Source organism: Sylvia atricapilla, chromosome 3 (genome assembly GCF_009819655.1).
Source record: "Sylvia atricapilla isolate bSylAtr1 chromosome 3, bSylAtr1.pri, whole genome shotgun sequence".
Taxonomy (NCBI): Eukaryota; Metazoa; Chordata; class Aves; order Passeriformes; family Sylviidae; genus Sylvia; species Sylvia atricapilla.
Genome location: NC_089142.1, coordinates 34,161,211 through 34,179,142, shown reverse-complemented (window position 1 = coordinate 34,179,142; position 17,932 = coordinate 34,161,211). Strand labels below are relative to the sequence as shown.

Sequence of the window (17,932 nt, the reverse complement as noted above, 5' to 3'; positions counted from 1 at the left end):
AAATTTCCTCTAAGAATCCAAAATCAACCTTTTACATTGTATGGAGAACACCCAGGGGTTTAAGATTCTTTTGTAAACTCAGCCTTCAGAGAGGGAGGTATAATTGCCAAGTACTGCTATGCTGAAGACTTTGGATGTTGTTAAAATGTTCAGTGACTGTTTATATATTGCCATTCCTAGAAGGAAAAGCCATTTCAATCAGAATACGATCAGTGCAAACCCGGCTAGCTGATGTAGCTACACAGGCATGGCAGAGTTCTCTGAAATAACCTCATGATGCAGTCACAGACTGTCAGGCTGACTAGGAACCATTTTTAAAGCAGCTCTATTTGGTCTAATGCAATCTCTTAAAAGGCAAATAATGTCAGCTTTGAAATTGTTTACCAGATTTCCTTTTCGCTAAAGTGCATGACTGACTCAGCACATAGAAATTTGAGGTTTAGTCCTTTCCTTATATTTCTCAAAAATAATGTATTTATTTGTGCTTTTTATGTATTTACATTTACAATGATTCAGATGCACTGTATTGAATGCAAATGTTGCAAATATGAGTTCTTTTTTTGTTGACAATTATTTACAGGCTGAGATTGCCAGCTGCAAGATAGCATCACTTTTTAATAAAGAAAAGAAATTGAGAGGGGAGAAATATTTATTTCCTGTGACTGCATGCAATGTTAAACCTTGGCATCAGAAATTGCAGTCTGCTTGCCAGCACAGGGTTGATCCTGTGGTACATTAAATAATCTTTTTGTGGATCTTAATGAGGCTTTTATTGGAATTATTTTTCTTAATTCCAATGGATGTCTGTGGCATCCAAATCATTTTAGAAACCAGATTTGGCTTACTGGAGGCCAGAACTTGTCAAGTACTCCCATGATCACATGAACCAAGAAGGTTCATTTCCTGGAAGTTTTTTGAGACTGTCAGTCCTCTGGATGTGTCCTATTTTCTTGATTGAGACTACTAGAATGTCTGGATTTATTTCACATAACTTTTTCACCAGAATAACAGCTCCCTTAGATTTTTTTCAGCATATCTAGATGGTTTTTTGTCCCCTAGGAAAGCATATATATGTATACATATGACTATTTAGGGGCTTAATTCATCTAATTGTTGCTATGCATGGTTATCTTAGTATCTTCATTTAGTTAGAAGTAGTTACTGTATGTACTGTAACATAAAATTATATTAAAAGATGGAAAAAGCACTAGTTTCACCTTTTCTCCTGGTATTTTCCTCTCTGAAAACTATGTAGAATTTTAATCTGTAAATGGAAAAAAGGAAATGTGGTAGCTTTTTAACTAATATCTTATAAGGTCTTGGCTGTTAGGACAGCGTATGAAATCAAACTGTTTTGCAATAAATACAAAAAACAGCAAAATGCTTCTTTGAAAATAGACTGTTGGAATTCTGCTGAAGGACCTGGTGTGTGTATTAACAAAGTAGTTTGGGTGGCAAGTTATTTTGTAACATGTCAACAGAGAATTAATATAGCTGTAACCTTTCTTCTGATTTTAGACAATCTTTCTCTTTATGGCTTCTAAAGCCTCATAATCATGGCAATTGCAACTTCTCATGAAGCAATTTTGGAATACATGTTGGTCATTTTTCACTTCTGTCTTTTGTGAAGATGACAGTTGTTGACATATTCCAGGCAACATTTTCTCCACTTTTTTTTTATTTCCCTATCTGTAGCCTTGTATCAGTAATTTTACTTTCTGGCATGATTCTGATCTGCTGTTACTTTCATCAAGCTAAAAATTAGCTTAGCATTCTGTTGCTTCTGTGGCTTGAAGGTAAGGCTAATAGAATCTTCTCAGCAAAACATTTGCCCTTCTCTGAAAAGCTGGAAAAGGAGAATTAGCAGAGTGTTGAACGCCTCTCTTCTCCTAGACTGTCTTTTAGACTGGATTGTGCCCAAGGTGTATTTAACTTAGTCTATCAGCAGACAGTAATGCTGCTGCAGGGAAAGGTGTGAAGGTTTAGCACAGAAAATGTTAGTGGGCCTCATTTTGGTCTTAGAGTACTTTGTAAAAATATTAGGCCAGTTTCTCATGTAAGAAGTTATTGAAGGAAAAAAAAAGTTGTCTTGATTCTTGAAAACATTATGATATTCTTTAGTTTATATGCATGTAGTCATCTGGTCTCTCTAGAACTGTTAAATTCATGACTTTTCATAATATTTTGGCAATAGGTTTCACCATTTAGGTACAGTGTGAATTTTTATATTTTTATTAAAATTTTACCTCAGAATAAAGTCATGAATGATTAGCCTGTGCCAAACTAAGAGTAGGCAGTCTTGGCCTAGCATTATGAAATATAACACTCTCCATGTGCCAGGGTTTTCTGTATGTACTTGGTGCTTGCATGTAGGTATAACCTACACTACTTGGAGGGGGTGGTGTTTACAGAAGTAGCACTTGGAGTTGTTCTTCCATTTAGTCTCGTCTGAGTTGGAGCTTTAGCTATTATTAGCCTCTTCCTGCTCTCGTAAACTTCATACATGATTTCTTCTGCAGGTAATATTTCAGGGACTTTTGATCGTGGTCAGTTTAACAGCTTTATCCTAAAGCACATCACGAGCATGGAATTTCTGGCTTTCAGACCTAAGTTTGTAGGTGCATTGCTCTATTTTTTCTGGATAGAGTACATCTTGGCTGTGAGCAGGAGGAAATGAGGCCATCCCTTCTCAAAACATGACTCAAAAAATGTTTGGCAGCAGTCAATGTTTGGTCATTCTTAACACAGTTTTCTAAGGAAGACTTGGTGCTCTTCTATAGACATCCTTGGTGGTTTCTGAGCAAGAGGGCCAAAATTAAAATACTGGCCATGCCTTTATGTTCTCTTGTTCACTTCCTTCAGAGTCCTGGTTATTTCCAGGGGATCTCTGTCATCATTTAGCTTGTACTGTTATTTTTTTAATAATTTCTACTGTGGGTTGTGTGAGGTTAGGACTGAATGTTCTCCCTTCTTCACAGATTTGGGGGACTCAAATTTATCTTTTCCAGATCATCTGCACTTTGAGCTAATGGGAACTTACTTTTGTGGATTTTGGCATGTGATTATCTTCCTCTTTTCATTGTATTCTACTGAGACAGTCCTCTGAAACAAAGAAGTTTCATACAGATGCTTTTCACTAAATGGGAAAGACAGTTTGTGTGACAGTTAGTAATGCAGTATTTATTAGAACCTTCTTGTTTCCTTTACTGAAACAGTCATCTTGTGGATCTACGTGCAGAAGACTGGACAAAAAGTACATGATTCCAAGTGAAATGTCTTTACTCTGACTAATCTTTTCTTTCTAGTGCCAATACCACATAAAAGGTAGGCTATATCCTTTGCAACAAATAAACGATGTATCGGCATTTAAAATAGAGGTATTATTTTGGCATGTTACAGTTTTATATCAATAACTACTACTTGTATCAATATACAACCATGTTACTCTTCTATGTCTTCCTGTTTTCCTGAAGCTTTAGGGAGATTTTGACTCTATGCTAGCCTGCAATACTGCCTTCTGCTTACAAGCTCCCTGATTCCCCAAAGCAGTATATTCCTTAATGAAATGTACTTTAGGAGCAGAGATTTTATTTATATTTCACACCTCTACTTGTCCAAAGATTCCACTGGCAGCAGTAAAGTGTCAGGTCATACAGTACAGGAGGGGTCTACGTATTAGCTCTGTCTAACTCTATACAAGCCATATTTATCTACTAAATTTTTCCCCTCATTAAACAGCCTCTGTAAACTTGACAGATTTTTAGTTTTCTAATTGTCAGCATCATTTGACCCCCAAAGCAAACCTTTGAAAAGTCACATCCTTTCACTAAGAGAAGTTAGTTCAGAGCCTATCAAGTCCAATGCAGTGTCTGCAAACGAAGTTACTCCATCCTTCCTTTTGTACATAAGGATAGGTATGGTGGCCTCCCTTCTGCCTTGAGTGGCCTTGGGACGGCCCTGAAGTTGCAGCTTGCTTTTGACAGTAGTTTGCACATTGTATCCATTTCCATGGGCTGGGATTATTCACCATTCTAGTACTCATTTAGGACAACCCAGACAGTAACAGCTTGTGCCATATGAAGAAACAGTGATAACCAACACCTTCCAACTCACTGGTGTGGCTGTCTGTCTCCCTTCCTAGGGCTGTGCTGTGGAAGGGAAAGAGCTTGCTTCCAGATTTCAGTGGGATAAAAAATAAATGGTGTCGCTGCATGTGTTTACAATTAGGTATCACCAGCAGTAGGGATTTATGCATTGGTAACATGAGCTTGTAGCAGAGAACTGTTACAGTCAACTGATAAACATCTAGTGCAGGTTTTTGTTTTGTTTTTAATATTAAGATCTTCTTATAGGAATCCTACGCTCTTATTCTATACAAAGAGTTTTCAATGTCCCCAGTAATTCCTGTTGTTATCATCTGATACTGCAAAACAAGTACCAGTAGTATTCAGATGAGATGCCAGTGATTTGGAATCATTACAGTGCTTTATTACCTCATTCTGTCATTCATATCCCAGCCCATGCTCAGAGGATGTTTTCCCTTTAGGGTGTACTTAAGCTGGAGTTTCTCCGGCTCCCATTTTCTGTACATTTGTTGCACGTCCTTTGGCACCATCCAAAACCCCTGCTTGCATATTCATCAGCTTCTCTGTTTGAAATACTCTCATTACTCACAGTCCAACACTGTCTCATTGTTGCATTTCTAATAAAAGACAATTAGAAACTTTTAAAAAACACCCTTTAGTAATTTCTGTAACTATGTTTGATAAAGTCTGAAAGAGGAAGGAAGAACCCTAGCAAAATCATTGCAACTTTGCAGTAGCTTGGCTATTCTAACATCATAGTTTTCTGTCTCTATCTGCAAGCTTTCTAAATAGATATTCAAGTCTCAAAATGAAAAATTAAAAGTGCAGACAAGGCCTTTAAGAGCATAATAAACGGGATGATTGTGTGTTGTAATGTATCTTGTGTTTCTTTATATTTATGGCTAGATGTTTTGGTCCAGGAGCTTTCAACATACTACATGTGGGAGAACCATATGCATAGGAGGTTTCTGAAAAAGACAAGAAAAAAGTTTTGGGATAGAAGTGCACCCTTTTATTTCTTGGAAGGCACTTTCATGCTTTTTTAGCAAAGTTTTACAGCTGCATAAAATTGTTTTCTTATGGGCACAGCTCAGTAAAAAATATCAGCAGTGTTAATTATAATAAAAATAAAAAGACTGGGTCATAATAAAATTACTGAATCTATTGTAGAGTAGCAGTAACATCATGTAGTTTGCAGCTGGGTGGAGAAACCTTTGTGAAGCATCTGACATCCTGACTGCTCTTTCAGTGGTGGTACTGAAAGTCAGTTCTGCTTCTTCAGCTAACGAGTGTTAGGTGATTAAGCCACGTGCAGGAAACCCACTATCTTTTAGAACATGGCAGCTAAGGGTCTGCTGGGAGCATAGATCAGATAGATGCAAGTGGATAAACCAAAGCTAGTCATTCTTGTAGGAAAAGCATGGACTTCCAGCTGAATGGAGATAGTGATATGGAAGGCTTAAATCAACTGGCAGAAATGAGGGAAACATTTACTGAGAAATACAAAAAAAAAAAAAAAAAAAAAAAAAAAAGCAAGCTTCAGTTAGTAGTGAATGAGAACACATGCCTTTGGCACAAAGATAGTGAAAAGCCAGTTCTCATTTTTGCTTCTTCATTCCCAAAATGACTACTTCTAACATGAATTTTTGTTTAGTCTTCAAGAAGAAGGGAGTTTAGGGGTTTTCACAACTTCACTTTAGTACTCTAGTATGCTGAAATTAACTATTGTGTTAGGCATTCTGGTGGAATTTTCTGCCTAAAGGTAGAGTTTCCTATTCCTGAGATAAATGTGTAATGTAGCTTATAGAGATGCAGTGACATATTTCCATTTCAAAAGTCACAGTATTATGACAACTTGGCTTTTAACTTTTCTCTTAATGTTCTTTAGATTTATTCAAAGAACATATGAATGTACAGGTTTGCTGCACTGTGTGTTGAGGGTCAGGTTATTCATACAGCCTGTTTTAGGCAACAGTATATCTGAGAGTTTCCTTTGGTCATCCAAAAGGAACTTCTTAAACGTGACACATAGATATTTATCTCTAGCAATGAAAATACGTAACGTGGTTTGCTTTCTGTTCAATTAATAATGGTTTTTTTCATAAATAAGTAGTATATGAGCATGGGGAACTTACCATTCTCAAGAAAATAGTGTCTTTAAAAAGATTTCCATTTTGCCTTATTTCTGTTTGCTGCAAGCAATGTGCCTATTTCTACTTTTGCTTTGCCACTTAACTTTGAATATAGCAATGCTCCAGTTTGTGCATTGAAATGGAACTCTTCTTGAGGGTGGCTATAATGTCAGTCATTTGATGAATGGTTTGTTCATTCTGTGTTAGAGTGAAACAAATGTAATCGTTGAAAGATAACACAGAATGCAGACTTTGAAAGGGAATATCTTCAGAAAAGCTTGTGTGTTTCCTGACACTGGACTCGAGCTTTTGATTCCCTTGAAGAGGCTGGGAGCTCCCCAATGAAGTTTCAGAAGCACTTGTGTTGTGGCTGCTAGATGATGCTGTTTGAATACTCCATCACCCCATAGGGCTGGCTCTGACTCCTCACTAGGTCTGTTCTGTATCCTGGGCTTCGTTTCCTCTATGTGTATAGTGAAGACCAGCAATATTAGCTTGTGTTAGCTGGGATTGTTGTATGCTGCATTTTTTTCCCTTCATCCTGAATTCATGAAATGAAAAACTTTACATGGGGCCGTGACTGAATTTTATAATAACAAGTGAAAGTATAAGACTGTTTGCCCCTGATGGATGAAGTTAATTTTTAGCATAATGGCCAGATACATTGCAGATGTTTAATGCTCAAAATGTTTCCTTGGGGTTCCATCTATTATAATTATTTGCTCAAATTACATGATAAAGGCTTCTAGTAATTGTTAATTGGGTCAGAAAATATTTTTTTTCTTAAATTTATTCAATTCCCTATAATTAAAACCACTTTGTATAGGTAAGTTACATGTCCTGGGTTTTCCTGGAAAAATATTAATACTTCTTCTGTGAGTGCATTTCAGAAAACAACTGGTATGTTGGAACTTTGTTAATGTCAGATTACATAAATCTTAAGAATAATCATGTTGCTTCTCAGTTTCTCTGTCTGAGATAGAGCTGGACCTGCAGGTCTTTTCCCCATGTTAAAAGTTGTTGTTATTGAACACAGGTCTAAAAATTTGGTCTGTCTCATATATTCATTCACGCTGAAAATTTAACAGGCAGCAAATACAGAAATAGTGCTGCTCATCAGGTTGTTTAGATTTTTAAAAATTGTGCAAATGGTAAATGGAGATTTGTACGTTTTCATGGTTCATTTTGAGCCATTAGAATCAGCTCTACAAATGGAAGGCAGTGTCTCATTTCAGAAGTGACTTCCTTGAAGTGGAAGTTGAGTAGGAATGCTATAAGAAGCAGCTTTTTTTAATAAGTCTTCAATTTTGTCCTGGTTAATAATTACTGAGAGCAAATTATGGTGATTTAGAGGTCAATTAACCTCTAAATTAACCTCAAGAATATTATTGTCTAAATATGGAAAATTTTCCGTGTACCAATGAGCCAAGGCAGCAGCACAAGTTATTGAAGTAAATAGAAGGATAGTAATTTCTTTTTGAATATTTCACAGTTTAAATAGCATTTAAAAGTTTGGGATTTTTTTAGAAAAAACAGCACTAGCATTACAAGTACATTGCAACATTCCTAGCATGGTTGGATGTTGTTTGTTGATGGTTTTGTATGCAGTTAAGATTAGCATAAAATAATACAAACATGATAGCTATTGAAACAGAACCGCAGGTTATTTTTTGTCTTAAAAATGAATGGTAAACCATTCTCTCATTCACGGTCATCAAATAGTTCTATTTGTGCCCATTAGAGTGTAAGTAATGAAGTTATTTATTGATCAGCTGTCAGAGGAATTTAAGTAGCTTCTGGAGCAAAAGAGCTCCGGTGCTTAAACCATAGTATTTTGTAGAGTCTGCCTTTTCCTTTGCAAAGAAACACATCCCACTGAATTGCTGCTGTGTGGCTAAGCAACAATACGTAAAAGCTGATTGTCTAGATTGCTGATGCTTTAGGAATATGATAAAATCAGCAAATTAATGTTTTAAGAAGTGACTATAAAAATATCATTTGATTTAGTCTTATGAAAAATGCATCATTCATTTGAACATTTGGACTACAAAATGCTGTGCAAGTAGAGGAGGTACTAATTATTAGGGGCACTAAATAAAAAATAGTGTTAGATATCTAGATATAAAATAAAGAGTATTTTATATTAGTAATGCAAAACATCTGCAATGACTAAGTCCATGAAGTTTTTACTATGAGGTATTTTTAATATAGTTTGAGGTGAACATTATGCTTTCCAAAACTAGAGATTTTTTGATTAGTGAAGTGTCGAGCTATAATTACTCTTCGTACCATGTAAAAATTGTTTTAAAGTTTTCCGCTGTAAGGCTTGTCATGCTGTTACTCTGACTTTTTTACAATGTAATTTTTTGGGGGTTGAATGAGAGCACTTGAGCAATTACTTCATTGGGTTGCTTTTTACTGTACAAAAGCCTCGACTTTTTTCCCCACTTCTGGAGCCTGAGTTTATCTGATGGGCATTTTAGAGAGTACAAGCAAAATGTTTCAAGAAAAAGAGATGCTTTTTTGCAAAAAAAATCTGTGTACACTTGAACTCGTAATGTAGAGATTACATGCTTTGGTAGCAAGAATCTCAAGAGGCTGAAAAAGTCCAGACCTTTTGGAGAAAAGTAGTAAGACAGGACTGCTGAAGGTTTTGACTCTGTTCCTTTGTCATTTGCCTTCAGTCTGTACTGCTGTGGGTGGCGTGCAATTTTTTTTTCATGATCACCTGCTCTGTTGTATTTACAATTCAGAAAAAGTATGTTGTATGTAAGCTCTGGAGCCTGTTTCAGATACAGAAGGGCAGATGGGGCAATGTCTGTGTGATCTGGCCCCTGCCTGCAGGTTTATCAGGATTGTTACAGCAAGTTACATTACTCACTATGTTGCAAATTGTGGGGAATAGCTGCCCCTGGTTCCCTGCTTCCCTAATGCCACGTGAGGTGGAAGAGGGAATGTGCTGAGACCTGAAGTCAGTTTTCTCAGTAAACCCAAGATGTGGGCAGAAGGAAGTTATGTGGAAGCAACTTATGTGGAAGTTCCTGGAGCCCATGGGTTGTTTGAACCAGCTCTTCTGACTGAGTGCCACCTGGATGTGTCTCTTTGAGGCACACAGTGTCCATTGTCAAAGAAACAAGGTAGAGCCATGGACTCCAGTCAAAGAGCTTGGGCAGACTTGAGCATAGTGTGGATATTGTATTTACTTCAGGCAGCATTGTGAGCACTGCATCTGGCTGGAGCTTGCATCAGAAAAATTATAATCTTTATAATCAGTTGTTTGTGGGGGTTTATTTTATTTTTTTTATTTCTATCATTATAGTTTATTTTTAAGTAAAGTTTTAACATTTGTACTAAACAAGTTTCCCATCTGAATCTTTGTGTCACTAGAGTTACGTAACTTCTATTTCTCCAAACCTTATCTTTTCTTTTCTGAAAACTCATTCCCCTGAGGTTGTATTGTCAAATGCCAGGCTTACAGCTGCTGTCTTTCAGGTTAACTTTATCACCTTCCTGTTCTGAAGGCTAATTCACATTTGATACTGTGTGATTCTGTAAGTGGCCCAAATGTACTTCTCTCTTCTCTGTAGATGTCATTTTTAACTGTAGTGGCTGTTGGAGCATGACACTCACAAACAGGGATGCATGAGCAGCTTTGATGGACTTGGGCATGTGAAAGAAAGCTACAGAGGCTCCCAACACTGGATAAAGACTGTCATGAACCAGTATTTTTCAAAAGAGATTTTTGAAATAAAACTAAATAATGGTTTCCTTCTGTGTCTGAAGATAGACTGTTCAGACCCCTTGACATAAGCATTTCCCATTTACAGGGATTATGAAGATTGTATTTTTCTGTATTTTAATCATTCCTCTACACTCTTGTGCCAGATTGGGCTTTTGAGTCACTACAAAAATATATGAGGCTTTCATTACTTTTTTATGTATAGCAAAGTGGAGTTGGCAGATGTTAGCATCTGTCTTTCGGAGTATTTGATAATTTTCTAATCAGTAGTCATTTACAAAACTAAATGCTAACCATGAAACAACACTTAATATTTGTAAACTTATATGTCTTTTCAGGATTAGTCTATTACCCTCTACCCTCATTGTCATTAATACCCTTCTAGAATCTACCTTTTTTATGAAGTACATTTTGCTCATGTACAGCTCCACTCTTTCAGAGGTTCCAGTAGTACCTACTGTTCTCTTAATGCTCCTGTCCTATTTTTGATCATTGTTTTTGATTTAGTTTTTTTTTTTTGCTTCTTACAAACTTCTTTGTTTAAATATGGTTTGAGTGTGCTACCTCTAGAAAATGTAAAGATTTCTTTAACACTGATGAATTCAGGCTGACAGTCAGTAGCAGCTGCTATTTCAGCATCAGCTATTTTTTAGATTGAAAAACATACCTGTGTATTGCAAAGTAATGAAATTCATCCTTGTACAAAGGAAAATGTAAAGAGAATAAAGCTGTCAACAGCTGCATTTCTTAAATCAGCCCATCTTTTGTATTTATTAAGGCTCAGTGGCCTTGCAATGCAAAAGAACCTGCTATGGTAAGACGTAATGAAAACTTCGAACATATTTTATAAGGAGAAATGAGACCACATTAAACAGTCACAATAGGAAATGTGGTGAAAAAAGAGTAGAATGTTCTTTGGGGAGGGTATAGGTACTCTTAGTTCCTGGTACAAAGTTTGCATTGTATTGCTTTTTATGATTTTAAAAATAAGAGGTAATTTCAACAGGTACCAGGGAAGTATAGGGAAGTAGTTTACCTCTTTCTTGCCAAATGCAGAAGTTTGGAATAGTCTAGGCTCAGAAATATACTGTCTGTCCCCTGTGTTTTTTTTTTTTTGTTTTTTTTTTTGTTTTGTTTTGTTTTGTTTTGTTTTTGTTTTTTTTGTTGTTTTTGTTTTTGTTTTTTGTGTGTGTGTGTGTTTTTGTTTTGTTGTCATTATTAAGCTTGTTGGTTTAGGCTGTGTGGGGAAGTGAAGTCACCTCTACTGTAATTCTATGTACAGTTCATAATTCAAATAATACTCTTGAATATGTAGGGTTGTAGGGTTGTGAGAAAAGTCTGAACTTTCTTTCATTAAACATGTTTGGCATTTTCAGAGACATGTTAAGATTGCCTCCTGTTGTTATAAGAGGAAAGAAAGGATTATTCTGTTACAATGACACATTTTCCTAAACTGTCCTTTAAGAGAAAATAGACAAATACGTTGCTGGTAGATCATTGCTTCCTCAAAACACAATAAACAAATGCTCCATTTCATTCTGTTGACTTTGTTCTCATAGATCCGAATTTTAATAAAACAGATGCAAATAATGTGCTCTAGAATGACCTCCACATAACTGGTAATATTTGTTACAGTGTAATGAACTCAGTGACCAAAATAGGTCCACCCTTTGAGTAGATCTTGATGTCCTCGTGTGGGCTCCCTCCCTTACTCTTCAGTCTTACTGCTGGTGTGATGAGAAGAAGAGAGGCATAGTTACTTTGCCTAATTGTTCCTCTGCTGTAGTTTCATACATTTTCTGGCTAGCTGAAGTGGGTGTCACTAGCAGTGCTTACTTTGGCTGAGCTGGTATCAACCAGTGCTGAGCTGAGGGCTCACTGGGCCAAAGATGAGCACTAGATGAGCACTTCTGCATGTGTGCTTAGGCAATGCAATCTGCACTGTACTGTGTTCAAAATGAACACATTAATTAGAAGACTGATCTGAGATTGCAAGCTTCAGAACAGTTTTAACTCACAGTTTTGGTGATTGGCCCTCTTGCCTTGCAAGCAAAGATAGTATGTGTAACCAAGACACCAATTAAAATAGAAAGGACCACACTGTATTGTAAAACCCACAGTTGCTTTTCCAGTGAGCTTGCCAACCTGGACTGCTCTGAAAGTGTGTGCGAGAAAACTTAATCCTGCTTCCCCATGAGGTGCTTTTCTTCTTAGAAATGTGAAATACGTGCATGCTGAAAAACAAGCAGTATGTTCTTCCCTTTGTTTTCCCTATATCATGCTTTTTTCTCTGTGTGATTATGTGCATTACTTGGCCACCTGCTTTAGCAGCCTCATTCTGAATTGCTTTGTCAGACAGGTGCATATCCTGTCTCTTCCTTGTCCAGCAGACCAGGGTGTGCATCACTGTGCTTATTTTTATCATTAACATTATACTCAAATGGATAATTCAGTCATATTTCCAGATTGAAATCCATGTAGAACTGAATCCAGTTTAAATCATCTGGCTTACCCTATGCATCATTCTTGTAGCTGTGCTATAGCAGACACAAAATAGGTATAATGTCTGCTAGGTAGGCTAATTGCTGGCTACTTTTTCAGCTTCTCAGCCCTATCTCACCTTATGCAGTTGGTACTTTCCCTGGCCATGGCATGACCTCATGGAAAAGAAAAAAACACATGTAGTGCTACCCTTTGATGGCTTTCTGCGGGTAGAATTGCCAGTGAATTCCGTCCCAGTAATACTGGTTGAATAATCTTGTGGCTGACACCTTCGTGAGTCAGGGTTCCTCTCACCAACCTGATGTACCTACTTGCAGAGAATACCTTACAGAAGAAGAATGTTTAAGTTAAAGAAATGAAGGATGAGGAAAAGAGATACAGATAAAAGAATAAAAAAAATCCTGTTTTTCTGTTCCCTTAAATTTAGGAGCATCTTCTTGGTCAGGCCAGTGTGTCCAGAAATGTTTTCCTAAACTACTGAAATAATGGAGGGAAAGGGAGAAAGAGGGGAGTGAAATGCTTTTGACATCACTATTTACACTTCAGCTTCTATTTTCCATTGTGGTGTGAATCTGATCCTGCTTGAACAGATTTCTGAAATACACTCTCAATACTTATTCAAAGGTCCTTACAAATGCCCTAACAAAATTCCTTCTGGAGCAGCCACCCTGCCTTTATTTTCCTCTGCTGGGGAATTTATTCCATGGTGACCTCTCTGCCTAGTGTGGAAGGAAGGGTCATTTAGGCACATTCGGCTGGGCTCTTACTCTTTAGAAAATCAATACAAAATCTTGCTTCATTTAACACAAATCTATTAGGTTGGTGTAAATTGGAGAATGGAGACAAGATCCCTTTCTTCCAACGCTCCGTGTTGGCTTTCACACACTCATCTGTCACAGTCATCTCTTGAGGCCAGCAATTTTGATAAGATGTACTTTATGATTTAACAGTTTACAGGCTGTTTTATAAAATGATGCACAGTACAATACATCAAAAAGGAAGCATCATGTATTTTTCTTTGCTGTTTTGTGGCATTTCACTGTTATGGGACATCTTTTTTCAGATAGCTGGCTCACAAATAGATATGCTTGTATGCAGTAAATACTAGAACTTGTGAAAAGTGTTGTAAAATTAATCCACCTGTCCCTGAAGACCTGTTGCCTCCACTGGGATGGAGAAATTATTTTGCTGATAGATGCAACTGAAGACATTAATACCTGCTTTGTTAGTTCTGAGCATGGGAAATGGACACAGAAGGAGAATGAATTAGAAATGCCAGGATGAGACAATTTCTAGTTCTAGGGGAAAATGAATAAAACGAAATACTTTGGCTAATAACAGCATGACTTACATTGCTTTTTTGTCCTAAATAATAAAAAATTTCAGTTGCATGTTCTCGGCATCAGAGGGAAAGAAGACACTTGATATTAAATACAAAAATCAATATAAAAATATAAATCACGTGATAATTTATATATAAACATCATCTAATGTATTTGAACTATTTAAACATATGAAATTAAATATAATGTTCAGACTAATTTCGCTGCCTTAGTATACATTTAACACTGCGGGAGATGTCTTGCTTGACTTGGTGTACGTGCAGTCATATCTGACAAGCATTTTCCTGATTTATTAGTTTCATTTAGACTTATAAGACCACTTGTATGAATATAAGGTCATATTCTGGTAGACTTAGATTTCAATTATCTTTTCAATAATTTTATCCAATTTTTACTTTAAAATCTTCAAAATAGGCAATGGGAAATACTTTAGAATACTTCCAGAAGATAATGCCTTATATTTACTAATGCAAAATGTAATTACAAGAAGACATCTTTGGCATGGGCTTCTTCTTTGATGTTTTCTTTGTGGATTTTGGGAGATTGCATTTGCATTCATGGGTTTTGAGAGATGGCATTTTTCCACTACATCACATGAAAAAAAGTAGATAAAAAATAGAATTAAGTGAACTCTGAGGGGACCTGAATGTGAATCTACCTGTCAAGCAAAATAAATGAAGAATGAAATGCTGAATAGGAGAATAAGATGCTATATCGATTTTGCTTAGGTAATAAACAGAAAATGAATGGAGAATTACATTTTTCTATTATTTTGTTTTAAACTCTTCCATAGTGCTGGAACTAAAGGCCAATTTTCAAACACACTTTGGAGTAAAGATTTGTTCTGTTCAGTGTTTAGGATGTTCTCTATCGAGAAGGGTATTTTCCACTTTTGTAAATCAAAATAACAATCTAATGAAATAGGGAGACTGTTTGCTAAGCACATAACTGAATGCTCCTGATTTATTTTATGTTATGATAATATCTGGCTTATTTCAGGTTTTGTTCACAGCTTGAAGCTTTGGCCTATTCTTGTTTTTAAATGTTAGGACTGCTGGGGCACTAGTGATCACTGTCTTAAGAGAAAGTCATTTTGTGGTCAGGGGCAACTAATGAACACATTTGAACAGAGATCAATTGCTGAGTGAGTTGGTTTCAGAAAGGACTTTTACGGGTTCTCTCTGCTCAGTTAGCTTAGTTGGTTGTTCTCCTACTTCTAAATGCGGGTGATTAATTTACTTATTCATACAAAAATAATCTCTTACTATCAAACTGAATTTATATATGTTGGAAATACATTTTCATAGATTTAATGTATTATTTGATTCAATTATACTTGCTTTATTTATATTACATTGATTTATGATTATTTAATTACCTGTTTATATGAATGTATTTTTTTATTTGCAGGGGCCTTTTTATTTCTATCCATGACCGGGGTCACATTGCTACAATGCTTAAATCCTGGCCAGAAAGTGTCATCAAGGTAAGCACAGGTTTAGTTGCATAACAAAGTTGATTCTGTTTTGTATCCAAGATGTATTGGTTAAAAAATTATTTATAAGCTTTTTATCAGTTTAAATTTTGGTGGCTTCCTAATTAATTTTTTTTAACAGAAAGAATGCTGTTGCAGCCAAAGTTTGAGGCATTTGAACATTTGTTTTTTTAATTATGGCCATCCTTTGCTGATTAATTGATTAACTGAATATTATGGGCAAAAAAACCCAACCCTGAATGCTTTTTCTGCATTTCAGGAAATCAAAGAATGATTGAGGTAAGAAGGCACTCATTTAGGCCATCCTCCTGCTCAAACAAGGTCAGCCAGGACAGGTTACTCAGGGCTATGTCCAGGTTTTGGGTTTTGAGTATCTCCAAGGGTGGAAGAGCCCACATGATCTCCTGGAAATCCCATTCTAGAGCTTGAGTTAATAGTTCTTAAATTTTCAACTAAAATGGATTTCTACCAAGTATGACAAGGAAATTATTGTGTTGTCAGCTGTTTGCCATCCTCAGCACTTCCCTCCTTTATTATGAAAAGTCTTTCTTATTGGCATAGACAGTTTTGGGGGTTTCACTAAGTTATATTTCTGCCAATGAGAGTACATGCTTCCTGATATAAGTATGATTGAGTGTGTTACTTACTCAAGGGAAGAAAACATACATCTTTGAAAGGTAAGAATCAGGTGGTTGTAGACAGCCTTGACAAAGGCCAGTAGGAGTGAATGGCTCTGGTTCTGCTGAAAACAGACATGACAAAGCCCAGGAGTTTGTGGTTTGTCTTTTTTTGTGGATAACTTCCTTTCCCTTCCTATTCTGTTTTCATACTGTTGACAGAAAAAAATGCGAGTGGGAACAATGCCAGTTCTCCTGTAATGTAATACTAAATACCTCTCTTGTGTATTCTTAAAAGTCTTATATGAAAGTCCCATTTACAGTGAACAAGAGTCTAAAATAGTGTAACAAAACCACAGCAAAATAAAACAATTTTTCACTATTGTGGTACTACTGATTTGTATGCACCTGTTACAGTTTTTACATGTAAAATAAAAAAAACGATGGTAAGAAAATAATGGAATACTTCATACATACAAGCAAGGAAGTGACTTTTACATGTCTTCATATCTTCCTCCAGGCTATTGTGGTGACTGATGGTGAACGTATTCTTGGGCTTGGAGACCTTGGCTGTTATGGGATGGGCATTCCTGTTGGTAAACTGGCACTTTATACAGCATGTGGAGGAGTAAAACCTCATGAGTGTCTACCAGTGATGCTGGATGTGGGAACAGATAATGAGGTAAATCCTTTTCTGAGGTATAGAGAAGGGTTTTTGTTACAATGCTGGCTTTGATTCTTTGCAAACTAAAAAGTTGTAAGGAAAATGTCTCATCCTGATATACAGTGTATATATTCTAATGTTCTAATTCTAATAGTGTAGACTGTTTTCTAAGGTTTGAGTAATTCAGGACACTGTTGTCTCTAAACATATGCTGCATACACTGTGCATATTAAAATGTCATACAGGAAATTTGATCTCAAGAAGAGGAGGATGATAGAGTTAAAAAAATAATTTAAGGCAGCATTCTTTCTCCACTTCTGTCACAGAATTTCTCTGCAGTGATTTCCGATATGAGTTCTGAATTCAGATTCAGAGTAACTATGCCCCTCATTTTGGTAAATTGCTTAAGGCTGTAGTCTGATCTGTGCTGGCAAGGTGTGTCTGTATACTTCCATTGTATGTTCCCTTTAGTTATAAAAAGCATTGTAGTGCTATAAATTTTCCCCTAGTGAGGTTCTAGTGCTTTAAGTAAGTGGACCTTACCCTTTCTAACTTGGCTTTCCATTTGTGTGAAATGAAGAGATTTAAACTTGTTGAAAATTGGCCCTCTTCTTTCCACTACTCTTGGGAATACTGATTAATTACTTGGCCTTGATCTTGCTTTTTTTTGTCTGAAAGACTATTTGAATACTTAAAGACTCTGAATGTTGTGAAATTAAAAAGACAGCCACCTGCAATGTATTAATGCTTCTATAGAAGTAAAGATGTTGTATTATAAATGATACAAATGTTAAACTTTATGCATGATAAGTGTATCAGAGATTTGTATGTATTATAGCTAAACAAAGCATTCCTGTACCAGTAAATTTAGCTGGGGCTTCTGGATTGTTTGGTTTGGGTGTGTACATCTTCAGCTTTATACACACACTCTTGCCCCTGTCCCAGTGGGGTCATTTAGGCAGTACATGATGAAAGCTTTACTGAATAACAAATGTCTGCTCCACTTTCTCTGCGTCCCACCAGATTCCTCTTCTAAAAGCAGACCGGGCTTTTGTGTATACAGAGATGTATCTGAGCATCTCACAAGCAAGTAGCCATATCTAATCACATACAAGTCTCAATAACTATAAAATGTTTTTATTTTTGGTTTGAGCAGTGGGAGACAGTTTTCTGATTTATTAATGCATGTTTTAATGTATGTTTCTAGGCAGTTAATTGTATCAGCTAATTCTGGTACTTGAGTAAGCTTTTAATTTTGTTCTTTTGCTTATGTTTCATTGTAATTTAAATTTTTTGTAGCATATTATTTGCTTGAAAGATATCAAATATGTATATATAGACACAGCAACAACAAA

At 36.3% G+C, this 17,932-nt stretch overlaps 1 protein-coding gene across 1 annotated transcript in view; it reads left to right on the top strand.

The window, feature by feature from the left end:
* The window catches only part of ME1 (malic enzyme 1), a 154,894-nt gene that overhangs the window by 49,353 nt on the left and 87,609 nt on the right, over positions 1 to 17,932 (top strand). Inside the window, exons 4-5 of the mRNA XM_066315082.1 lie at positions 15,212 to 15,287; positions 16,434 to 16,595. Coding sequence (XP_066171179.1) covers positions 15,212 to 15,287; positions 16,434 to 16,595 — 238 coding nt within the window. The remainder of the gene's footprint in view (positions 1 to 15,211; positions 15,288 to 16,433; positions 16,596 to 17,932) is intronic.